General features: G+C 36.3%; 1 protein-coding gene across 1 annotated transcript in view; it reads left to right on the forward strand.

Annotated features, from left to right (window-relative positions):
- SLC9A9 (solute carrier family 9 member A9) overlaps positions 1 to 27,645 on the forward strand; it is a gene marked incomplete in the record, with an annotated part of 338,107 nt that overhangs the window by 233,191 nt on the left and 77,271 nt on the right. Inside the window, 1 exon segment of the mRNA XM_072407908.1 lies at positions 25,955 to 26,003. Within this exon segment, the coding sequence (XP_072264009.1) occupies positions 25,955 to 26,003 (49 nt within the window).

Genomic DNA, 27,645 nt, shown 5'->3' on the forward strand with positions numbered 1-27,645 from the left:
TCTAAAAAGTTATCTGTGTAGTATATATACAATAATACAGATTGGTCAATGTTCTTGTGACCCACTAGATTTTGTGTTTATAAACAATATCATCTGATTGATGATATCACCTACCAATATCACCTATGAGCACCTATGGACCTATGACCTATGGATGTGTGTATCACATGGATGTGTGGAACTCAGATAACCAGAAAACTCAGATAAACGGCATCCAACAGCTCCGCTTTCTAGATTGCTCCTGCAGCCCCAGCGGAACTGTTCATGTGTTCTGCATCCAAAAACACTTACCACAGCTCTGCTAGGGCTAGGGGAGCTGTCAGGAGAGGAGAGCAGAGCAAAGCTCCGCTGATTGCTCCACTCTGTGATTAGCTGAGAAAAGGGAAACTCTGATAATGGATTAAGCGTCATCGGGGTTTCCCTTTTCTTAGCCATTCAGCTCTAGAGGTGAATAGCGACAAGTCTCCCCATTCAAGTCTAGTGCTGAATGGCTGAGAAACCTGTTTCAGAGTAACCCCAGTTAACTAGAAACTACACTTATCCATTCCCTGTGGGTGCCAGATAACAGAGGTTCTACTGTAGTCTGATCCTTCTCTTCTCTATTTAAACGTAAACCTATCCAAAACTAAACAAAAAGGCTTAGAGGGGGTTTCTTGATCATGAAGGTGTTTTATGTTTCTTTAGAAAAGAAAGGTCCTTAGTGAAAAGGGATGTCATGGTCCATGACAAAAGGGAAGTAGTGTGGTCTTTGGTGGAAGAGGGTTTTGTGGGCTTTCATGAAAGGAGAGTAATGTGGCCCTTGAGAGAAGAAGCTGCTGTGGTCCTTGCTTAAAGAGAGTGAATATGTCCTTGATGGAAGATTTTCCATAATGGACCAACAATGTGTTTTATTAGGGACAATTGTGTTGTGGTCCTTAGTGGATGGGGGAGATGTGTGTCCTTGGTAGAAGGAGGGGTGCTGTGATCTTTAAATCAAAGGAAAAAATGTTAGGGTGTTGTGGTCCTCTCATCAGTGGGGTAAACTTGTGCTGACATCAACAGTGGGTTGTACTGTAGGCAGACAAATCATTGGAATTACAAATCCTCAAAATACTGCAACTACCTAACTAACTACGTAAGTAAATGTATAAATGGTGGACCTTTTTTTTACTTCCCTAAAGTAAGTGAAGTCAGGACAGAAGCTTTAAAAATGTAGGAGAACTGGTATTTGGTGGAAAACATGTTTTTTTATTAATTGTGTAACATATTGACCTACAAGAGACTTTAGCTCAGCTGCATATGTTACAGATTGTTCTGGAGGTTGGAAAGGTCACTTTGATTCTCTCATTAGCTCAATGAATTAAAACACGAAGAACAAATTTTGAGGTTTACTGTCAACACTATATTATTATTAGAACGATAACTGGAGGGATGAACCGTAAGGGGAAGCCTTAGAAGATTTACTTCTTTACATTTACATGTGGACACATTTATTAGGAGGTATCACTACTACTGTTTGTCAGTAATTGTGCTATCCTTGCATTATGTGTAAAATATGGCAGGACAGGAAACTTGAGTTTCTCAGTTCTGTACTGCATTTGATAATATTTTAGTGATAGAAAACATGATTCAAAAATGCCTTCCCACCTCCTGTATTTTTTTTGTTCCAAAAGAACCACATTAACCCCATTCAAACAAGAACCACATATATCACCCACTACTAGTAGGACCTCATTTGCCATATTTCAGCGGGGTCCAAATCACCCACGACCAATAAAGATCACATCCTTCCTAGCAAGGACACAGTCCCCTCCCCCTACAAGGACCAGAAACCCACTTCCTGCAAAGATCATTATTGGCCACCTTTCTGCAAGGACCAGATATACCCATTTCCTGTAAGTACCATATCAGCCTATCCCTAATGACATACTTTCAAGGAGTTACACCAAAGGTTTTATGTATCAATGCTGCCTACTTTGCTTGTAATACCAAAAAAGACTTAACTATTTACTTCTGATATTTGTTAATACACTCGGAGCTGAAGATCTTGGGTGCCTACCCAAATCCTAATATTACAATCAACTATTAAACAGTGGAGCAAACCAGTTTACATTCTGAGTCTGTTTGCTAATATACAAAATTAGTCAATTGTTTTTTTTATATCTACAAACCTCTAGTTAAAATGCAACCATAAAAGTTAGGAGACCTTGGTCTCCAGCTCACCAACGTAGATGCATCTATTATGCACGTAAGCTTATGATTAATATGGTATTTATAGCTCATAATTCTGGCCTTAAAAATATCTAGAACAGATGAGTCATGTATAAATCTCATCTCAACCATATGGAATAGGGAATAAAGTCACCATGCAGAGGCTGTTACTAGAAACAAAATGTAATTATAAGCAACTGACTTAACAAAGAATAATAGGTATTATTTAGAAATGCCTCTCAGCAAGCTCAATATTGTCCCCAATATAATAACGACTTATCACTGTAGAGTCAGGTCTCCTCAGGGCAAAATAGCTGTGACTAAAAAAATGTAGTGGAAAAGATTTAGTTTAATGAGAATTAAACAAAAAGTGATTTAACCAACACTTTCTGTGCTGTTAGCTCTAATATCTGCTAATGATTTTCTTTTTAAGGCTGTATTTTATCACTTTCTACTTGATTTGACCTGTGTCATATTTGCTGAAAGCTTTATATTCTCAGTCATGTTTACCTTTTTTACTGTTTCACGTTAATTTTACATTATACTGCTTTGGTGTTTATACAACATTGCTGGTAAAAAGCAGAATAAAATTAGGTAGACATATTGTTTAATCTAATATTTTACCAAAGTATATTACTGTATTTTAATGTTAACTGTGTAAGAATGTAACCATGGTAGTCACCATTGTTGACCTATAGGTTCCAGGGTTTTCTTCTTGATTTAGATATTGTTACCTAGGGTTAGTGACCTGGAACAAATGTGTTGTTAGTGGAGTCTGACTTTTCGTTTTGCATTCTGTTTCTAAATCATGAAATCACTAGGTAATGAAGCGAGTATCAGATTGACAGTTACAGATTATGCATCTGATAATTTTTCCATATTTGCATGCAGGCAAAGCTGTCAAGCAACAGTTACTTAGGTGCTGGAACATACTATATATACCATTACTTTGGTGCTTAGTGCAATGTTACTGGTTTCCAACTTGGCTTGATGTACGGCTTTGTGTCTCTGCAAAAGTTTGAGCATATTACTTTAATCATATGTTTCATATGCCTTTCCAGGCTTGACAGTTCCATATATACTCAAATATAAACCAAGATTATTTTTTGCCTTTAAAATTCCATAAGAAAATGGATCTTGGTTTGTAGTAGGGTCTTATCACATGTTCTAGAGCAAGGCTGCAGTGAATTACACACTAGAAGTAATCACACTGGTCGAATGGTCGACGTACTAAATACTTTAACATGTAAAAAGGAGGCAGAAAGATATACAGACTGAGCCTATGCCATTTTAGGATATTTCTTTTTTAAATATTAAAACAAATACTGGCCATGTGTTCTGCCCTTCTCATTGTCCAAAATGATTTGTCAGTTTACTTGTAACCCAAACACCACACTGTAAGAGTGCCAGAAATGTGTTTAATGTGTATAATTCGTAAATCATGAAGTTAGGTTAATTGGCCTACCCCAATTCGACATTAGACTTTAATTATGACATTACTATGATAGGATCATTGGATTGTGAACCCCTCTGAGGGACAGCTAGTGACATAATTATGTACTTTGTAAAGCTCTGTATATTATGTTGATGCTATAAAAATACTGTGTAAAATAACTGTGAAAAGGTAAAAGTAGGAAAAAAAATCATAGAACAAAATCAGTGGAAAATACAGAACAAACATACATAAATGAATACAGCTACATAAAACTAATAATTCAGCTAAATGCACAACCAATATGTAAGCGCAAACAGCTCCTGAAATACTTAACAGAACCACATCATCTCAAAGATCACAACCAAAGATCTCTAATTCCAAATAATACACATCTCATTATAACAAGATGGTTACATACAACAAAAACATACCAATGATGCTTGGATAGGCTTGAATAGAACAGGGATGAATGTGGATGCATCAGCAGGAATACAGATGTGTCTACTATATAAGTGCCACCTACTTCCACCAAGCTCTAGGAAATTACATTAAAAACAGACAGAGAAAAAAAATATTTAATAACAAGATTATCTAGTAGAAGGAGCAGAACTACTTCTATATAAACTATATACATACTATATACATAAATAGAACCTAACTGTTGATAGACAGCACACCATGGATATGTTTGTTTATTTTATTGGCACTTTAGTATTTTAAATGTTGGCATTGTGGCCACATTTTGTCCCCTCAGTTTATACTAGAGGTAAAATAAGTACATTTTAGGTTTAGTTTCAAATCAGTTTATACTTATGGCATGTATTGGTATATATAATGTGAGTACATGGATGGGCATAGAAAGTACATGAGATGCTTTCCAGTCCAATGAAAGCATACTGAGAACGTGGGAAGGTCACTGATGGAAGGTTACGGTTACTGAGGCATTTCTAGTTATTATGGATGGATTATTTCAGACTTCATGCCTAGTCTTGTGGTTGTCAAGGAACTGACAAGGAACAAAGAACTAGTAATGTTATATATCTCAGTGTAGTAACCCTGTTAGATATCATGCATTATAACTTTGTAATGGAACTGTATTTTAAACATTATTAGTATCATCTTTTATGTGCTCTGTTAAAGTCTAAACTATTTTTTTTTTCAGTTATCATCTGTTTTATGTTATCACCATCATTCAGTGTCTTATCTCTTGTACTTGTTTAAAAACATTAAAGCAGTGATGGCCACATTTTGTGCACTAGGTTTATACTTGATTTAGAGCAATATTACCAGTATATATATATCCTGTATTCTCATATAAAAAAGGTACCTGGCTTATATACAAATATAGTTTTAAGAGTTACTGGGGGTTGTAGAGATGCCTTAGGCATAGCCAGAATCACACATGTGAGCCTAGTACAAATATATACTGTATATATACTATATACAGAAAACAGTCACAGAACTCTGTACAAAGATGCAAACCATAGAAAAGAAGTTGTTGTTTTTTTAATGCTTTTTCCATAAACATTTAGGTCTTTGTTAATTTGTGTTTGAATAATGTTGTAGATAAACTAAAAAAAACTAAATACATTGTTTTTTTATTTAAAAAAATCAAGCTAAAATGCACAGACACAAGGAAAAAAGTCAAGGCAGTGATTCATTCCCTTTTATTCAAAGGGTTTCCGACTAAATGTTTTATTTCAGCTCCTGCTGTGTTTAGGAAACCCACACTGCTCTGGATATCTTGTGTCATGGATGCCCTCCCTCCCCATATTACATGTTTATATCTGTAACAAAAGTGCATATAGCATCTATAATAAAAAAGATATAAAGAATATAAAGAATGTCTTACACCAAGGCCATAAAATTTGGTTCAAATAACTTTAAACGTGTGGAGAATTCCATAGCATTTACAAGTACTAATGATGAAAATACTAGAAGTTAGAGATGTTTATGAAATAACACATTCACAGGGGTCCCTTACATAGTGAAAAAGTTATGAATAGAGGAGTGTAAAAGTATTCATGAAAGGTTATTATTTCAAATTGTAATAAAGCAACAGGTAGAAGTGGTCAAATTTAGGCATAAAGTATGTATTTTTTCAGAGGGGTGAGCGTCCTAGTCATTACTGTACAGACTTGGTAAATCGTAAACGCTAGTATAATAGGCATAATGTGAATAGGGATTTAGAAAACAGGTGGAAGAACAAAGCACAGCACAGTATGTTGTTGGCCTTGCCTTCTTAATAATGTGGAAGAAGCCTGTTCATTTAACAAGAAGCAGCAGTTGTTCCCATATACAGTCTGTGTGAGACTTTTCACAAAACTATTACAAGATGAAAATTGAGAGAATTCTGCACAAAATTGCTAAAATTATGTTTATCATAGAAAAAAAATGTTCAAAAGAGGTGATAAATAGGAAAAGCACATGCACTTAAGAGAAATAGTTTGCTTTTTAGCCTGAACTGTTTTTTGCTTTGAATCCTTTTGCTAAAAATTGCCAAGTTTTTAGGTGAGTTTTTTCTTTAAACTATATTATAATCCACCAACACACTGTCATGCAACGTGATGTTTAAAAGTAAATGATACTATCTGCATCAGGTTAGAGGATAATTTATACATAATTCATATGGTTAATATGGAACATCTAGTATAGTCATGCAGCCAATTAATTCATTTCACTGGCCTAGGACTTTTACATGTGGAGGCTGCTGTGCAAGGACAGAAACTACTTCTCCATAATAAAGATGAGCCCTCATGATATGCACCTTTATATGTATTTATTGTTCAGTTTTTTTTCTTTGTTTTTTACAGGGACCTGAATTTACTTAAAAAGCTCTTACCAATGGTCATTTGACTGTTTTGATCTTGGAAATGCCAGATCATAGTCAAAGAAAGTCACAAACCGCCAACAAACTGAAACTTAATCAGAGAATGGCACAGAAGAGTCTTCCTGGCTAATTAGGTTAATGACTTTTTCAGAAATATATTAACCCAACCTAGCTTTGGTTGCTAGTGAGAACAATGCCCCCATAAACTAGTGGTCACAATGCCACCTTTACTAACAGCTAAAAAATATTTGTTTCATGCATCTGGATGTGGCAAGTGATGTTGGTCTTGGAACTATGCAACCACAAATGGCAAATTAGTCAGCCACAGGGAATCCCTGGCAAGTTCTGTAGGAGAATGACGAGGCAATACTCCAAATTGGATGACTTATTTGTTGCATAGACAATACCAATTACAAGCAAATTATAACATTCAGTTCCCCTAAAGATCAGTAGAGGAGGTCCCCAGTTTGTATAGTTCATTACTATGCTAAAGGTAAACAGTGGATTCCCTAGTTGAGTTAAAATGCTTTTCCCAAATCAAAAGTTATATTGCATTCCAGTTAGCAGGATTTCATTGTTGGCCCATCTATTTCCATGTATCCAGTCTTCATAGCTTTGTGGTTGCTTCTTTTCTATCGGAAACCTGCCACCAGCTAAAAATAAGGCACCCCTCCACGCACACATAATTACACTCTTTCAGCCCTAAACTGTCTCACCCTCAGGAGGCACAATATGCAGTGCTTGATGTTTGAGCAACCAATCTCCAGACTACATTCAGTCATGTAGTCGGAGAGGGGGTGTAATGTCCTAGCAGTGTGGATCCGTCCGTTGGCCAGGATCTTTGTGGGGGTTGGCAGCCAGAAACAATATGTAGAGGATAAAGGGAAAAGAAGGGGCTTGTGCGCTTGTGTTAGGATCAGAGAGAAGTAGTGGCTAGCCACTCTTTTGGCCGGCTGCTACAAAGCTCTCCTTCATACACTACTCTGAGTTCTAAAAACGGTTATTTTGCAAACTCCTTTGGTTCAAGAAAAAATCTTATCATTCACTAGAAACAATAAGCATTTACCCTTCAAGCCACCAAGCTCAACACCAAGGTGAACTTAAATAAATCAGGTTTAGTGTTCGTTAGTGTTTGTTGGTTTGTTTTTTGCCTACAACCTTAGTTTCAGGTATCAATTTGGAAGTATTTAATAGAGGGTTCGGTCTGAAGTATTAATAGATTTACCTGCCTGATTCTTTTTTTCACCATAAAATGTAATATCTTTGCATACTCTCCTTAAACTTTTTTTTTTATATGTAAAGAAACAACTGTTGTAAGTGATAAATATTTTGATGTCTGTTTAAACGACATTTAATACCAGCATTAAGCTGATTATTTTATTAAATAAACCAGTTCCAAATTTTAACTCCCCAATTGGTACTTGATGAGACAAGCTTGCAGTCACATTTTGCATGCCTCCTAAATTCTAGTCGTAGTTATTTCCCATTGTAATGATTTTCTTTATGTTAATAATCAGCAGCCTCAAGTTATATCAGCTGATTTTCTTCTCTCTCAGACTTTTTCTGTTTAGACATACAGGGTACAGAGAACTTACTGTTAATCCATGTAACACGTTCAAATTACATTTAAAAGCTGGCCCCCTTCCCAACAGAAACAAGCTTGGTAGATGCTGCAGCGCAGGCATATGGCTATATATTAGAAACATCTGACACACTTATATAACTGGCAACCTCTGTTAAAGGGCTGAATTACCCAGGAACTGTGTAATGGGACGAAGGTGTCTTGTTTGAAATGCATGGAATATGTGATCTGTGTGCTTTGGCTGTGGATGTGACTACTAACAGTGAACCTCTATGGAGTAGATTGCATCCAGTCATTCTTTGCTGTGAATTGGTTAATCTCATTCACTTTTATAGTTGGTATTAGTATGCTGCAGTGTGACAAGATGTATCAGCATGCGGTTCAAAGAATAACTTTCAAAGGACCTTGGCTTGTTTATGCCTCAGATCCACCTTTTCAAATCAGTCTTCCATAAACGCCACACAAATGCTTGCAGGCAGGCAGGACCCCTCTCCATCTGTCCAGTCCGCATCATGGCACTCCTCACATTGGCACATTGAGCTCTGAACAGATTGCAGAGTGGAATGAGATTAAAGTCAGGAGTGAATGGGAGAATAACAACATTGTTTGGTAAAGAGGCTTCCTGGTCATTTAAAACTAAAATTCTAATGCTATGGTTTCACCTGTCCTAACATGAATTGCCAGACTTTAGGATGACATGCCTTTTCAGACTGAAAAGTGGATAATAATGGAGCCATCGCCAACATATCTCACACATAATTTATTTCAGATGTTACATTGTGTATCATGCGTTGTGTCTTTTAGTTGATATACACATTTGTGTTTATTTGCTAAAGAAGGTCAGCCTGTTCACTCTGCGAAGGATAAATAATTTGCCTTACTGAACATCGTGGAAAATCACATTCAAGGAAATTGTAAAATTAAAAAAGAAATGATTTATGTTTGCACACGATGACAATGACTATCAGGGCAGATAGAGAGGGCGAATCACCCCAGAAAGAACAGCGATAAAAAACCTCACACATCAAAGTGTTTCTGACTGCTAACACCACAATAGTGAATTTATAAGCTAGCATATTTGCTAAATTCTAATTAAAAATCTATCTGTCTCTAAGTACTCACATGTAACTCCTGGCAGGCATGGAGTCGATTGTTTCTAGACCCATGGGGTCAGAGGGCCAACACGTTACAATTCCTACCACTTATTTAAAGCACTTGCTCATTGTTCTCTGCCCTAATAAATAGGAATAGCAGGTGCATAGTAATATGATCTAAAAAAGTCCTACATTTTGTGACATTCATTGAAGAGTCACTTTTAGACTGGAAACATTTTGACACTGTTCTAACTTAATATAGAAGTGAATTCCTTATCTTCTACCCCTCACCTCCCCGCTGGCCAATATGTCAGTCAAAAAGATCATAAAGCCAATGATCATCTTGGAGGGTAAGGGAAACATTTAGAAGATTTTATGCTAACATTCCTAAACATGTTTTAAGTGGACCTTATTTAAAAAAAATTATAGAGAATATCTAGAAACATAAATTGTTTGTTGTTGTCTTTTTTTAACCTGAAAATGTAACTTTCCTTGATTTCTTACTAAATATTAGTTGTGTGCTTTTAGTGTATAGGCACTCTGTACCTAAAGCAGCATTGCTGTATATTAACTTACTTAAGCTGTTAACAGACAGATTACCTTCGCCCAAGACAAAAGTTTGCAATTGTCAGAGTCGGTAAAAATCTAGTGCCTGTAAAGACCATTGGGCCTGATTTATTAAAGGTCTCCAAGGCTGCAGAAGATACACTTTGATCAGCGAAGCTGGGTGATCAAGCAAACCTGAAATGGATTTTTCAAAAGTCATTTACCAGATTTTTTAGTATTGTCTTTTAGTTACCTGTCATGTCAAATCCCTATACAACCAACTTAAATGACCACTGTTGTTTCCAAATAGGGGGTTGCAGTGTCTATAGTCTATACCAGTGATTTTCAACCACTGTGCCGCGGCACACTAGTGTGCCATGAGCGATCTTCAGCTGTACCGTGAGAAATTATCCAATGTTGGTTAATTGGTGTGAAAATTATTTATTTACTGCAAATAATTTGTCTTCATTTGGCTATACCAGCAATGTATAGTGATAGGCAGAACAAAGAAGTACTCTTCCACTAGATGGCAGCAGGTAGCTAATTAATCTGTGACATTTTTGTTTAGTGGTGTTCCGTGGGATTTTTCTAATGTAAAATATATGCCACGATTTAGGAAAGGTTGGGAAACACTGGTCTATACTACTGTGTAATGCAGTGTACATCGCTTATAAATAGATTTCACTTACTCTTCCGCATTCAATAAAATTTAGTAAAAAATCAATATTGTGATTGTATTAAGATCTATAACACTTCACTGTGGGTCTTCTGACCATATTCTTCTGGTGCACAAGTTAATTTTTGTTGCATTGCACAGTTTTATAACGTACACACCTTATGCAAATTTGTTTTGTCATAAGCCAGTATTGTTTTTAGGCAAGATAAGGATGGTTTAAACAAATGTTTCCATCCAACATCTTTATAACTTTTCAATGCTTACTTTTGTTTAAATAAAAACAATCAAGCAACATGTGCATTGAATATTTATCAGGTTAAAAAATGTAATTCTATTTTAGCACATATTAATGCCTGACAATGAGACCTTCACGACCATGTTGTGGTTTTATCTACTCATGCAATGTATTTTCCATCTCAGTCTTGTGTTTGTTTGTTTGTGTCACTACAATCAGTATCAGATGTCAAAACGGCTACACTGTTAATCAAACGTTCAGGTGGCCTCTGTGTTTAATTTAAGTGTACTCCATCACACTTACCTCCTCATGACTTTGTCCTCTGACAAGTTTCCACTTCATCGGCTTAGCCCGTTGCTGAATTAGCAGCTCTGGCAAGCTAACTTATTCCACTGTCGTGCTCCCCTGCATGGCAGACTTTTCCATTTCAAACTGCCAGTCTAGAATTTCAGCTGAGCTCATTCTAGGCATCCAAATTGCACTTGTAGAATCTCTCTGACCACCAAATTGACTTCCTGGTTGAAATTTACATTTAAAGCAGCGTATCTCGCTACAGTCAAAGAGGTGACAGTAGCATGCAGTCAGATTAGATTAATTTTAAAAACATCCAGCTGTAACATCTGTTGACCCCCATTGATAGGATGCTTTAGACTAGGAATAGAATGGCACATCTCATTGGCATCTACACGATTTGCTTCAGTTGCCCAGTAACAGTTATATAAATTGCTCTTGAAAAAGGTCTGTTTTGCTTTATTTTTTTTCTCTGTAGTACCCATTGTAATAACTGTTTGCCTTTTAAATGTGGTGCCCTACAAGTCCACCTTATAAAGCTAGTAATAATATTTAGCATGGTACAGTGGCTATCACTCTTGCCTTTACAGCACTTGGATCCATAGGACAAATATTGGCCAGGACAATATCTGCATTCCTTGTCCCTGTATTTGCATCAGTTTCCTACCACATCCCAAAGTCATATTAGTAGGAACATTGGCCTTAGATTGTGTTACTGATATATAACTATGGTAGGCTACTTTGAAACACAGACTTTTTTTAGACCTGCTATTGGGTTGCTTTGCGGTTAACACTTCCTCATGCCAGTAAACTGCCTTGGGGCAAACTCTACACGTAGCTTCCCCCCAAGGCAGATTCATAGAGAATGAATGGGGGTGGCAATGAGCAGTACAATACTGTTTACTTCTACCAGCTGTCAAATGTGCAAATTCTGGTTCTTTAAGAACTAGCTCTGCGGTATGAGTGACTGAGCAGGTGCCAACCACTGGAACTATACTGGATTGCTCAGGTCAGGTCTGAACCTTCACTTCATTACATGACACTGTGCAGCACCATGCCACATAAATAGAAAAATAAAATTTTGCTATTGCACAAATAATTTTGTATGTTGCTTTTCATTTAGTATTATAGTCTATTTCCCATACATGATTGCATTGGTGGATGTAATACATACATTATTCTTCATATCAGGGCTCGTGTACACATATACACTTAAAAACACATGCGTTCATTTTTGTTGGGCATCGTTTTACTTTCAATACCATTTTACTGTTCTGTGCTGGTAAAGCTGCTGGTAAACAATGGAAAATGTCTTTAAATAGGAGAGCACAGCGGATTTGTTTATATTTTATTTACGTATTTATTATAGTAAAAAAAACAAAACAAAAAAAAAAACATTTTTCTTATTTTTTAGTCAGGTAAACATAAAATATTGGATAAAATACTGGATATAAATAAATTGTATTTTCACATAGTGCATGCAGGTGGAGTGGATCATTTTATTTATTTTCCAGGTTCTCTTATGTTTTGTTTAAAAAGCCTGGTATTTACAGAGATCAATATCTTAAGCTGACAGTTGAAGTCAGAGCACTAACTCCTACTTTTTCTTACCATCTGCTTTCACGTGGGTCCATCTATCATTCTGTATGGAGGTCAGAGGCAGAATTTCCAAAGGAAAACAGCTTCTGCTCTTCTCTTTCTTTTGAAAACCCATAAGACTTTGGTAAATTTGTGTTATGAATGTGTTGAATCAAATGTTTTTTTTTGTAGAATACATTTCCCAGGAAGCCATCTCCCAAAAGTTCTCTGTGCACCCAAACTTTGTTGATGAACGATTTAAAAGGTGTTTCTTTCTTTAATGGTAAACATACCAAAATCACAGAAATAATGTGCAGTTTCATCAGCACAACCAACAGATGTGCTTAAAGCGGAAGTTAACCCAAAACAATAAAATCACACCTTTAATCCGGCAGATCAGTCTGTCTGTCAGGAGGTTTCTTCCATCGGGTCCCGGTATCCATCTTCGGCCCGGCGCCAAGGGAGCACCAGGCGCTGCCATCCACTCATCTCTTCTTCCATGTTCTTCTTCCTACGTCACCCGATCTCACACTGTTCATCTGCGAGATTGGGTGATGTAGATTGGGAAAAAACTTGCCGATCTCACTGCCCATGTTTTCCTTATTGATAAAAGGGCAGCCTCCTAGGATGCGTGATGTAGGTATTCCAGGAGGCCTAGGCGATCAAGAAGTAAGTGGGCGGTGCTGCACCGTTTTTTTTGTTGCAATTATAAAAATGTGTAAAGTAGAAATTCTTAGTTTAAATACGCTTTAAGTCTGGTTTTATTTATTTTAATACAGCATTTGCCTAAAATAGTTGATTGTATCACCACACAATTTCATATTCATTTGGATACAAAAAAAATTTGCATGTTAAATCATATAAATATTTATAGGTATTTCGTTGTCAGTTGTCTAAAATTGTTACATATATCACAAAAAAGAGGGCACATGTCAGTGCCAGGTGAACCATGGGACATAAACATGAACATATCCCTTGGTTAATGCAGCAGATTTAAAACTTGTGTTCTTGTAATAAAGGTTACACTGCTTAACTCAGCACGACTGGCCCCTGGACCATGAAAACTGTGGGACAGGAAGATTTATCTTGAGAAGCAGATAGCTTGAAGCAAAAGATATGATTGTCAAAGTCATGGTTGATGGCTTTCTGCAGTTTAGTCCAGTACAGTAATTTACATTGCTTTTTTACATTCCGTTAAATCAGTTGTCAATTAATATTTATAAATGGATTCTGAACTGAATTTGTTCTCCAATTTAGATTATATTGTTTTACTTTTTTATTGTGTTCTCTTTTTATGTGTTACTTTATAATAAAAAAAATTATGGGTATAGTAAATATACTATTTGTTGTCATGTGGATATCGAGCACCATGCATTGAAGCTTCACCCTCAAAAAATTGCTTGTTTAGACAGAAATAGGGGTGGGAAAAAAAGCTTACCAGAGGGAATGATGATATCACTTGACCAATACAAAGAGATTCTGGGAAAGCTGCAGATGGAATCTTATGGCAATGTTGAGGGTTGGGGGGGGGTGCTAACAAATAAGTAGACCCTGCATTTTTATTTGTTTTCTTTAAAATTCATTCTTTAAGCTTAGAAGAGCATCTTAGAGTTTAGGATCCCCAAACACTTTTCCAAGGCCCATGGAGGCAATCTTGAATCAATTAAACTATTTTATAAAAAGGAGATAATTCCATATGCAAATATAGCCTTGTGACAAAAATTGTGTTTGGTAAAAGTGAAACATTTTGGATGCACAATCTCGATCGTGTGATTCTAAAGGGCTCTACTAATTACTCCTACAGTGTGTGTTCAGTCTTCAGAGAGAGTGCATCAGCGTGGTATCCCAATACTTCAACAAATGTCATCATTTACAACACTCTTTTCAAATATTCAGGTGCAACACAGTTAGTCCTCTTTGTGATTCAGTACACAACTACACAATAAATTCAGACAAGTGTTTGTGAACCCAAAGATTACCTGCTCTCAGTTTCCCCTTTTCAACAATTAGGCATCCTGGAGTATTCAGTAGTGGTTTTGATATTGATATGGGATTGTTTGCTGAAGAGTTTGGAAATCTTTGTAAGCATTTTAGGGGCAAAGTATCCCAGGACCCTGTATTAAGCATCTGAAAAACTACCCTGTAACGACAATCCAATCAAATCTTACTACAAAAATTGTATTTTTAACAGCTCCAATTCATGTTGATAATAATTGGGCTATGGGAAAATTGAGGACACGTTGATAATAATAAACCACAACATTCCCACTGTCAAAAACAAACCATCCAAACTGCTTCTGTATATCATTGATTGAGGTTTGGCATTGGCTTCATTGGTATACAATGAAACTTTGTCCACTTGCCATAGGGCTTCAGTTTGTTCTTTTTCTTTCAAATGTTATGAATATAAGCTAAAGATGTAAACTTCCAACAAAATTTTACCTTTTCTGTAGTTTTACAGATAACATAAAGCCCAGCAATTGTATATTTTTGTTTATATGCTATAAATTTATTTGTGTATATAACTGAGGCTTTGTCTCCGAAGGCACATAAATATTAAAGGCAGAATATTTATTCCAAGCTCAGCATGAAACACTTGTGTTCTATTTTAAAAATGTGATAGGAGATGGAGAAAAGGAGCCACCTGTGGCTGTAGGGCAGCATGTTTGACATGCTTACTTTAAAGCTTGCATTTATAAACATTACATGAAGCCTAGAAAAATCAAACGCTGGCGACTACAGTCCCTTTCTGTTGCTCAGTATTGTTTGCTTCCAATCACATAAGTATATTCTTGTATTAAAGTGGCAAGAAATTTGAGCAGTTTGATTCTGTATAGGCAAAAGTCCACAAAAGTATCTGTTCTTGTTAATATACCTTTTATTTGTAAATAGGAAATGTATTACAATTGCACTCCAGGCAGATATAAAAACTCAAATAATTCTTCCTTACTGAACAATAGTAGAGAAAATCAAGCCCTCTGCTTTGCTAGACAGCTGGTCTGGGTAGCAGAGATTTATGAAACTAGACTGAACTAAAATTCTAGTTCTTTGGCAGGTCAGCAACACTGTATTGTGTATTCATATATTTAGCTTTTTGCTTTGGGTTCAGTTTTAGTTTTTTATTTCAATTTCTCCTTCCTTTCTATTATCTGGATGAAACCCCCCATCCTTGCCACCATCTAAAATGTTTACCTATATTGTGTTAAATATTGGATATTCTGTACTTTGTGTTTTGTGGTTAGTCATAAAATTTCATCTTTACAATATTATTTTTTACATGTACTGTCTCTCCAAATTCCAAATACACATGGCTGTTGGCAGCTAAAACTTTAAAGTGGTTTTATATATATTTTTACTTATAGGTCAGCAGAACCGTAAATATTTGGCTTACTCTTAACTCTGTGCCCTTTCTGTGGGATACAAATGTGTGCCATTGTCTCTATTGATTAGTGGGCAAGGTAAAAGCTTGGTTTTCTTAAAGGGCATGGTTTATTGTGACACCATCAGCTTTCTCTGTGGTGGTTATTAGCATTGGTAACATGACTTTCCACAAAGAAAGTTGGTCCTGAAAAATTTCCCTCTGCTACAGTCCATGATTGTAGTCTAAATGGGGAGCATTATTAATATTTTTTAGATTAGTTAAGTATAAGATATTGATATACATATTTTGTATTCTTGTTTTCATACAGCAAGTGTAACATTTCAGATTTTCACCCATGAATCTTTTTCAAAATAACAATACAAAACTTGTATTTAAAAGCCAAAGTAGCTTAAACTCATATTTATTCACATGAATGGATCAGTGAGAGCAATGAATACCCCATTACACCAACTAATTTCTGCAGTTTTCAGTAGTTTTATTTAGAATATTCCATGTTTAAATATATACAGCATTATAAAAATTGAAACAACAAATATAAAATACTATATTCAACTGTTTGTTATTATTATTTAATGTTAATGATAAAATAGGAAAGCCTGCTCTTTTTACCTTTTAATCTATGTTGTATTCATTCCTCACCAATTAGATTTAGGTAATATAAACTACCAATTACTGTTTTATTAGTCCCTTTACTCCTGTCTCCACGTTACTGAGTCATTAGGCTCTTTTCATCCTTTAATCTGAAAACAGATATGACTTGTGTACCTAGCAAAGGTTGGTTTGAACCATGTTTGTAGGTTCTGACTTGGATGAACTATCATGGCTTAATTAATGCCGTAAACATTTTCATATTAGTGAGATCTGTGTAGAGCGTTCTCATTACATTAACTCTTCTAGTCAATTTATCAGGGCATTGAGCTGGCACCACAGCAACTTGTCATTTTCTGCATTTCTTAACATCCATCTTAATCTATTTATTTCAAAGATTTATTGATTCTCTGTCACATTTTGTGTTCCTGAAACTCTTTCAGCTCTTTGTGCACATAGTTCGGTGCCAAAGATGCTCATCTTTCCATAAAGTAGAGAAACATCTCTGCGCTGGCTTTGCCTGACATGTGTGTCACAGGTGCATAATTAATTCCTCAAAACCTTCATACAGCCATTGATATTACCATATATTTCATACTTGGCCAAGCAGTTCTATAAAACAATAAACCCTCTGAGATCAGGAACGTGCAATTGTGCAATGTTACATGTTACACATTGTTGAATGGCATTCCTTTCCTAAACTAATACTCATATTTGTGTTTAATCAGTTTTTTCTGTATCTTCAGTAAAACCCTGTTTAAAATAAAACAGGAAATAAAATGTGTTATATTGAATAAAAAAATCACACATGCAATTTTCACACACTTTCTTTAATTAGGAAGTTTACACAACTTAACAGTAAAAATAAACAGTAAAAGTCATCCTACTACTGTCACTTAACTTCTAGCAATTAATAAAACAGTGAGAATATCTGAATAAGCCAGTGGTGAGTTCAAAAGGCAAAAAAGGGGCAGGAGGAGGCAGAAGAGGGCTAGGTGGGAGAAAATCAAAAGGATGAAGAGGTGAAAAGTGGGGAAAGAGAAAATGAAAGGGTAGGGAAGGGAAGGGAAATGGCAAAGACAGGCAAAAACAGTTCTGATGCTGGCTTGCCTCTGTTTCCAAGCTTTATCAACTCTGTCCAATCCACTGGCCAATCAGAAAATAGCCTTTTGATCAGCCCTGGCTATTCAGCTAGCTCACACACTGTATTTTTGGTTTGTGCAACAAGTCTTCACTAGTGGTTCGAGCTCCCTAGTTCTGTGAACTAGTTCCTGTACACCTGCAGCTTAATCCAGTGTTTCCAGCTCCTGTTTTAACCCTTCGTTGTCCAGTCTGTTGGTTCCCATCCAACTTCCCTGTGCTGTTCCAGTGTTCCTATCTGCCTGTGGATATCCCTTCATCACGTGTACCTCCTGTGTTCCCTCTGCCCACAGTGGCCCTGTGTCATTGCTGTCTGTCTCCTGGATCTCTGGTAATAGACCCCTGGCGTGTGACCTGACCTCTCTTGCTTGCTGCCTGTCTCGACTCCCGCTTTCCTTGACTATCCTTCTGCTTAGTGATTTGGTACCGTGCTTTGCCCACCTTGGTGTGCCCAAGGACCGCAACCTGGCAGGAACCAGCAGCACAAACATCCTCACCATCAGACGCTCTGGAGAAAACCTGGTTACTGCTTAGACTCTGTACCTTGTCCCTTCTCAGGGTTCACATCACCTCTGTGCAAGCGGTAGTGCCCCCTAGTGGCCCTGTCTCTCTGAGGGTGACAACAGTACTAAAAACCCAACATAAATTTTCCTATTCATCTTCAAAATGAAAGGACGAAAGCGTGAAAGGTTCCAGGACAACAGTGGTGGCCCAGCTCAGTATTTGTGTACAGTAACTATAACACTCATAGTCACTAATAAGAGAAAGTCTATACAGCAGGAGTTCTGACCCATCTTTCTTCTTTACCCATGACTGTTTTTGAAGCATACATGTTCTATGGTAATGACACAGAAGGTATCTAATTTGCACAATGGGCATGACAGCCAAATGTATTGTAAAGAACCTTAGCAATCTCTGTGTTTCCTCCTGCCCATGATTCCTTTAGCATACTTTATTAATCCTTATAAAATCTGTAAAGAATTGCGTAGATGTGCCTTGGAAATGGTAACACAGACTTACACCTTTAATAAAGATGTGCAATACATGTCAACATGAAGCATTGCCTCACTTCGGAGCCAGCTGATACTGTATGTAATAGGGTTTTTTAATAGTAGTTCTACTAAGCAGGTATGGCAATCCAGATTAATAATGGATATGGAATAAAGCATGGTAACATTTATACAACAAGAGAGTGTGTCATAGATCCATTCATTTTAAATGTCACCCAAACTCACATCCCCAGTGTACCACAATAGATAGACATGTTAGCACACTACAAGAAACAAAATAAGGGTACACTTTAAGGTCTTTTGGTGTGTGTTGACCGCCTATTAAAAATAAGTGCAGTTTTTTTTCAGAGAGAGAGAGAAAGAGACTCTCATTCTTTTATGTGCATGGCACATAATAAATAGTAAACTGCAGACAGGCTAAGAATTTATTTTTTAGATTTATTATTTTTTTTAATATTTCAAGTCTCTGTTTAGGAAGGTTGGATGCTGACCATGGTTATTTGATGGAATATTGGAAACACAATAAAGCTGTTTGTAGTCAATTTTTCTGCTTACCGTAATGCTCTCACTACCTAAACAATAGCTCCTAATAAATTTTATCCTAAGATCCACTGAATTTGGGAATGTTACCATTAAAATAGTTTAGTGTAGTAATTTTGCTACTGTTTTTTCTGTCTTAACTGTTCAGTATCTGAGTTGCAATTAGATTTATCGAACCAAAAAAAAAAAACAAAAAGGGTAAAGCTCCTCCTGTTCTGTGATTAAGACAGAATGGGAGCCCAGAGCCTTCTGGGATACATATGGCTTGCAACCCAGGAGGCCTCTGGCTACTCTTTCTGCATATACCCAATCTCACAGATGCACAGTGAGATCGGCACTCTTATTTTCCCCCATCTGCTGCAGCCTACATCATCCGATCTTGCACTTGCTCAGTGCGAGATCCAGTGCTGAAGGCAGAAATAGGACAAAGAAGATGATGGCGACTGGCGCTTCCTCCATGCCAGGACAAAGATAGATGGATAGCAGGGCCCAATCCAGAAAACCTCAGAATGGATTGACGAATCTGTGAAAGTAAACGTGAGTTTACTTCCGCTTAAACGTGAGTTTACTTCCGCTGTGTATACCTCATACCTAATCCTTAAAGCAAAACTAAAAAAAAACCAATGCCCTCAAGATTGTATTTCTTCTTTTTAATTCCTCCTGAAAATAGCAGAAAACCTCTTGGGCCAGGACACTACTCATGTGCCTGGAACCTGACAGCTGTACAATCTGCAGGTTGAGGTCATCTGGAGCACTGTTGGATATATGAGGCTTGGTGATGTAATTTATGTGCTGTTTATTGTTCTCCTTGCTGGAGAGGTAGACATAGCTGAGGACCCACCGTGCACTCCTTTTACTGCTTTTGTTTCTTTCATTCTGTGGGCTTATGCTCCTCCTACTTTCCTTCTGCGTTTTGAGTATTGGTGGAATATGTACCAGTTGCCAGATCGTTAGTAATGAGGAAGGCAACATTCTGCCTAAGATTGCTAATACTGCACAAAGGCATTTGTAAGTCATTATAATGGTAAAAAAATGTGGGAAGCATACAAGTAATTTTGGCAAAAACCTCCAGCACTTCACAAATGTTTCAGCCTAAATGACTTGAGCCCATGGATGACTAACCTTTTGCCTTCTACTTGCCTTTTTGTGGGCAATTCTTTTATAGTTCAGGTCATCTTTTACCATAAATCTAACCAATGAAATATATTTTCAGCAGCCTATATTTACCCAAATAAATGCCAACCCATGATATATTTGAACAGCATAACCATAAAAATTGTGTCGTACTTCTATACAGGATTTTGTAGCTCTTACCAAACAATAGCACTGTTCATAATAAAAAGATAATACCAAATAACTGTTTTCAATTCATATTAACCAATGATATTTACAAAACACTAAAGAGTTTTCTCCAGCAGTGTAGTAACAAAGATTTACAGGTTGACTTTAAAAAAAAATGAGAGTGCCAGGATAGCCATGGCCTTTAGAGTTTTTCCTTGAACTCAAACAGTATGTGACTGTCTGCAAAGCACTGTGTTAAAATTATAGGACACGCTGTGTATTTGTTTTTGGTTTAGTAAGCGCCAAGTCTTCCCATAATGTACTAAGCCTTTTAATCTCCAAGCATGACTGCCTTTTAAAAACTGGCGGCTAAGAAATGGCTGCGATACAACTTCAAGTGGGTCTTCTTATGTCACAAACCCATAACACTCTGTGACATGTTCTCTTCACACATCATATGTTTTAATGCGAGGTCCATTACGTTTGCCATTAGTATGACGACTATGCAATTATTCCTTTCCCATTGCCAAGTACAGCTGGATCCTGCAAGAAAGACTTCTGGCTGCTTCTAGGAAGCAGAAAGGGCTTAGCAATAGATCCCTCCTAAACTTCTGTTTTTCACTGGGATCAGCTGTGCAGGGCTTAGTTTTTATGAACAGTAAGAATTTTATTATTCTATTATACTTATCTAAATAGAGCATGTCTGTCTGGGATTTTCTCTGTACTAGTTGTATTATTCTTTGCTGTAAAGGATAGTAAAATCTCATATAGCCTTACCAAGAAGTAAAGTAAAACCTGGCACAAACCTGGGTAGCTGAAACCAAGTGTGTCTAAAAAACTAACATAAGCAGTGGTTACCTTTAGTAAAACCCATGTCAAACAATTAACAGATCCAAACATATGGACAGCTGATGACTATGTATATATTGACTTTTCCTGTAAAAGGCAAGTTTGACACCAACATTTTTATAGGCATTAAAGTTCGGTATAGATGGCAAAGCTAAAGCAAGCCTAACAGGTTGAGGTTTTGCTGGAGTATCGATTTAGTAGTATATAACTGTTTTTGTGGTTTATTATTACTGCTTTGTCTTTGTTCTTGGAGAGTTTAAATATTCAGGCAATGCATACATTTAAGCAAATGTTTATTGGTATAAGACTAAGAGCTTGGCACATGAAGCTACAGTAGATGGATCTATAAACGTCTGCCAAAATGCACAATTCGCTGGGCAGGAATAACCCAACCTTAAGTTATACAATCCCAAACGAAATGTAAAAACAGCATTAAATTCACAAAGGGATTGAAACTCCTCATATGTGTCTGAATCAATATATTTTCTTACCCAGTACTGACGTTTTTTTTTAATAATTTTTTTTTTAAATTTACACACCGAATGAGTTGTGTTCCCTCAGCAATGTCAATAATAAAGCCATCACAAGCTTTTTACACTTAATCAGTCACAAGCAGTGGCCTGTTGGCAATGTAGTTCACAGCATCTAGATTAATTATGTGTGCAGCAAAGGATCTTTCTGGGTCAGGTGGGGAGCTTATCATAAATGAGGTGTTCAGAGGTTGATTCTAAAAACGTGGAGGCTATTTATCTTTACTGCTTCAGTGTTATTTATGTATTTAAAAAGTCTTGTCTATCTTTAATGCTTTGATTTAGTTCACCATCTATATTAGCATGGTATATATATTTATATATATACTCAATATACTATATATATATTCAACTGAACTCACAACTAATGTGAGTTCAGTTGAACTAATGACTGGCTCACCTAAGTCCCTTACTCACTGGAGCAAGACATAAATATTTTCACATTTCACATGATACAGCAAAACTCACATATAGAGCAGAGTTTGTCCTGTGAAGCTCTGCCCCCTACCAGTTTTGGAATCACACGGAGTTCCTGAAAGCATAATGCTGCATAATATAGCATACCTGTGGTTCACCTCCACAGGTGAAAACCCAGACATGAGTCCGGTGGACCCCGGTGAACCCTCCCACTCTTTACCCAGGTCAGGCACTAGAACCCTAACAATCCAGATTTCCATACACCTAACAATACACACACATCTACTGGAGCCCTTATGTATATAATATCTTTGTCTGGGCAGTACATACACCACATCTAGCACTTTCCCCACAAGGATTTGGGACACTTTGTCACAATATATATATATATATATATATATATATATATAAAGGTTTTTTTTTTATTATTCTCTATGTATATTGTTTATATATTTAATAATTGGATAAATTTGAAAATTCAGGCATCAATTTTTTTTTACTCTAAACCTTTAAATGTTTTTAGTTTGTTTAACTGACCTACAAATGACTTTTTTTTTCTTTTTAACTGAAATAGCCCCACAGAGCTGGTGCCAAAAATACAAAAATACAGCAGGAGCCATACGTCCACACTGCACTGGAACAGCATCTATGGGTGGCACCAGTTGTGGCACAATGTTGAATTTTTAAAATTGGCAAATCATTCAAAAATGAACCACAGTGTGAAACTATAATGGTGTTACTGAAAGAAGCTATGTGATGAGGCAATGTTTGGGGATAGCGCCATGGCAGAAAAAATGGGTTAAATGGCACTGGCCATTATTCAAAGTGCTTTTCAGCCTCCAAATTTTGTATGTTTTTCTCACATTTTTAGCTATACAGATAGCAAAAAGAAAAACACACCAGGGATTTGTTCTGTCTACTATCTAAAATGGAAACAAAAGTTTAAGCTTTAGATACATTTTAATGTTTGGTTTTTTTTAACTGTTTTAATAACTGTATCTATACTTGAAAATACTGGGATCAGATATGTGTGTGTGATGTGTAAGCTGATTGGCACTAGTACCTACTGAGGGTCTTTTTGGTTGGTATGAAGTCTTGAGATCCCTTTGGCAGAATAAAAAAAATCATTATCTCCCTGGAGAACTTCTTGACATTTTTTCAAGAGTAATGATTTCAGAATGTCATTAAAATCACCCATTACCAGAGGATAATTATGCTGAAAACCATTTCATTAGCCCTGAGCACATTAATATAAAACCGTAGCTTAATGTACATCTGGCCTCTTTGAAATGTTTATTAACAAATTTTATGTTGGTTGCTATTTTCCTAGACTTTACATAAAGTCTATTATTACAATACTTATGTATCCTATTCTCCCATCAAGATGCTGAAAAGATGGTTTTCATTTTATGGATTTTTCTTATACCATGTAAGTTTTATTTTGAGAACAGCGACAGATATTACAGAAATAGGAAGCCACAGTTCCGTCTGCTGGTGAAATTTGGTAGTGCAATATGACAAATACAGATTGGTTCTCCTATGGACATGAATCTATAATACTTTAATACTTTTTAATGGTGTATATCAGCCGTATATTGATGAAAATGTGATTAATGTACAATATACTTTGTAATGTAAATGAAGGCATCCATATTTGCTTATTAGAAATAGTGGTAAGGAAATATTTGTGAACCTTTTTTAGACTTTGATATAAGAGCCTTTCCGTGTACTTTAATGAACAACACAAAATATTTTACATATCTCTACAGAATAAATGTTTTCATAATGAAGGTCAATGTTGTCAGCCTTCTGTGGGCAGTATCATCTTGTGGAAAGATGTATAGAACTAGGTATTCCAGTTAATTAGTTTGGAGTTAATCCAAGTATGGGCTTGGTTAGAGTTCTAATTATCGGCTTTTACAGCAGAATTTTGCTGAAGTGCACTAATATCCAATCAAAAGGATGTCATAAGAGTGGTCACATTTACATAATGATTTCTAAGGACTTCAGGCTCTATAGGTGTACAGTGAAGAATACGTTTCTAAAGAAATTCACCACTGTTTCTCTAGAACAGTCTTTCCTAACCTTTTTACACCTAAGGAACCCGTAAAAGAATTTTCAAGTACTGTGGAACCCCTACTGAAGCCAATGTATTGGAGAAAAATCTTTTTTAATTTGTAAAGACAGTGTAAAGAATGCCCCCCTACAGTGCTGGCTAGAATACCACTTCTATAGAAAACTAAAACAACATCATAAGAATCATGCAGTTAGTTATACTAAGTGGTGTTGGATCCACAAGTATGCAGATAGGGCATGAAATGGGCGGTACCGGGAAACTATTCGAGGAGCCTCTGGACTAACTATGGAATTCTACAGAATTCTGGTTGAGAATAGCTTCTCTAAGAGCATGTATTCTTCAAGCTAGGATAAGTTGTACAATGTTATGTTGTTCTGTGGAGCACAGGTTACAAACTCTCCACAGGATTGAACAAGGATTCCAGGTCTCTTGAGCAGGGTCAGGGGATTTTTATCAGCAGTTCTGTGTCCTGATCAGTTATATAATGATGAATAAAACTGGGTGCAAGTAGGAGCACCTAAGCTATAGTTACACAGTACATTAGATATTTATAATTTTGTGATTCTGTACAGTATTCATGCTTCATTGTTTCATCCTTTTATTAAAACAAAACTGATGATCTCGGGACCAGTTTATTTTACACAAAAATGTTTTAAAATTGCTATTACATCTTTTATTATTATTTATATCTATATATATATTTTATGTATACAAAGTGTTAAGTCTAAACAGAGCAGATTGAAGAGGGGCACTATCATCTGTGTGTGTAGTTTGAGCAACTGTTATTTATCTCTGTAAACAAACCAAATAGCACATACAACATCAATGCCATATTTCTTATTTAATTGACTATAAATAAAAAAGAACACTTCATTTTTTAATCCTGAATACAATTAATGAACATTTTAATACAAATGTTAATAAATTCAACTATAACTTTTTGGTAATTAGGTGTAGGCTGTTCAATTCAGTCTCTAGGTCACCTATCCAGTTTCTTAGTGGATGGTAAGGAAAGAAGCCCATGAGATACAAGATCTCATCCTCACAATCTGTCCATTTTTGATTGTTGAGCTTAAGTCTGTGGTATGAGGCAGCTGTTGGGGTGTTGGAAGCATTGATAGAGCAGGTTAGAAGACCTGGCTTGTTTTCAACACCACTCTCTTTCCCAAAGAAATGGAACTCCATCTGCATCTGTTTTCTCCATTCTCTTCCTCCTCCTTTTACTCCTCATTAAAATAAACGTGTTTATGAGTCCATAAGTGCATTATGACATGCAAATGAAAATGTAAAAGTTATATCTAAAATTACTTCCAGGTTGAACTGAATAGACGTGTTTCTTTAACTAACTTTGTAACTTTGCATCCTACTATCTTTATTAATGCAACATTTAGGTTCACTGAATATACATTATGTTTACTGCTTTTTTTTATCATACAGGTGTGTTTTTGTGTTCTTGGTGTTTTTTTTTTACTGGATTCTTGTGCTGGGTTTTAAAAATATGACTTATATAGCTGTGCTGAACATAGGAATACAACACGGGTGCCATTTTAGGTTAAAAGCTTCACATTTCTTAAAAATAATTTTTTATTAATAATTGCTGAAAAAATTCATGTCATTTACTGTATAAATCAAATAATGTCCAGTCTCACAGCAAGTCTAAATTTGCTTATTCTTCCCAAATAGGGTTGGTGTTGACCCAGACCAGGACTTGAAGGAACATTCTGCAAATCAGGTTAGTTAACAGAAACCTTTTCATATACACATGAACAATGAATGATTACTTTAGAGTGTGTTTGTGTGTATGGGCTGTATGTTGTACACATGAAAATAAAATGGTAATCTAGTTTAGCTGGCCTTTGAAGCATTATTATTGTATGAAGACTAAAAATAAAATTGTGGGTTATGTGCTGCCAATATTATCTGGTTAGATCAGGGCAGCACTGTGGCTCAGAGGTTAGTACTCTGGTCTTTGCAGCACTAGGTCCCCGGTTCTTGGCCAGGACACTATCTGAATGGAGTTTGCTGGTTCTCCCTGTGTTTGCGAGGGTTACCTCTGCATACTCCCGTACCTCCCACAATATGACTATGGTAGGGATATTGGATTGTGAGCCTTTTTAGGGACAGTTAGTGACATGACTATGGACTTTCTTTAGTGCTGCATAATATGTTGGGACTAAATACTGTGTAATAACAATAATTAATTGTAGCTTTAAAGCCCAACTTTAAGCCTTTTTTAAACAGACTTCAAATAAATAAATGCAGCTGTCCAGGTTGCAATGCCTAACTTCAATTCCTGCCCCAACAGTACTGATTTTTTACGACTAGACATCATCAGTTTTTAGGTTCATTAGTTCTTCGTGGGTTGTGCCCTGCACTCGCTGTGTAATGGTGCAGATAATGGTGCTAATGTTAATAGCTGAACCACACAATGAAGATTTTTCCAAAGACGATACAGAGTACTAAGTATGCAGTACTAAGAATTATTTCCAGGGTGTGGTGAGAACTAGTATCCCAGGTCAACTGTGTAGATGTAATTATATTTCTTTGTTTAACCATATAGACACAATAATTTAGTTAGTAATGTAAATAGCAGAAAAGTATTGGTTACTCTCTTTTTTTGGAAGGGGCTGGGTAAACCTTGTCATTTTTAATCATGGCAACTCTTTCCAGTATGAGCATTGGCAAAACTGTAAAGCTTCTGCACCCCTGCATAATTCCCCAGTATTTACTAAAAGGTTAGACAGAAATAAGTTGGGGATTTCCCGAAATCCCCTATATATTGAAGATTGCTACCCAGATGTAAACTCTAACAGTGAGAAAAGCAAAGCATGGTTTTAAAGTTTATTTCTTTGTTCAGGGTTTCATATGAATTAAATTTCAAACACATTATAGGAATCACATTTCAGGTTCCCCATTCTGTTTTTATCAACTAGTGCATTAGAATTATTAGCCATAGCACCTTTCGACAAATTTGTATTTACATGCAGAAAGCCATTCATCTCCTGTTCTTTCTAATGAATGCAGAAAGTTCTTTGATGTTTTGCTAGCTGCAAAAATCAGAATCTTATCTCCATGTATATAGAGCTTAAGTGGCTACTCTGCATTCATGCTACCCATTGTAGAGGCTCCTTAGGAACAAAGCACTTTGCATTTAATGAATACACAGAAAATAGAGTGGTTATGTATAGGCTGCTCTCAGTTCTCTTGACAATATGTTGTAATGCTATGAATGCATATTTTGTTTTAAAGGAAACGCTTTGTTTTTAAAAACACATTAAAAATATTGTTTTCTACATTCCAAACTTATTTATCCCCCTATTTTAAATATGTTCTGTGCAGCTATAGCTGTTCACTATTACGCTGGTTTTTCTAGT

The sequence above is a fragment of the Pyxicephalus adspersus genome, chromosome 4 (assembly GCF_032062135.1).
Source record: "Pyxicephalus adspersus chromosome 4, UCB_Pads_2.0, whole genome shotgun sequence".
NCBI lineage: Eukaryota > Metazoa > Chordata > Amphibia > Anura > Pyxicephalidae > Pyxicephalus > Pyxicephalus adspersus.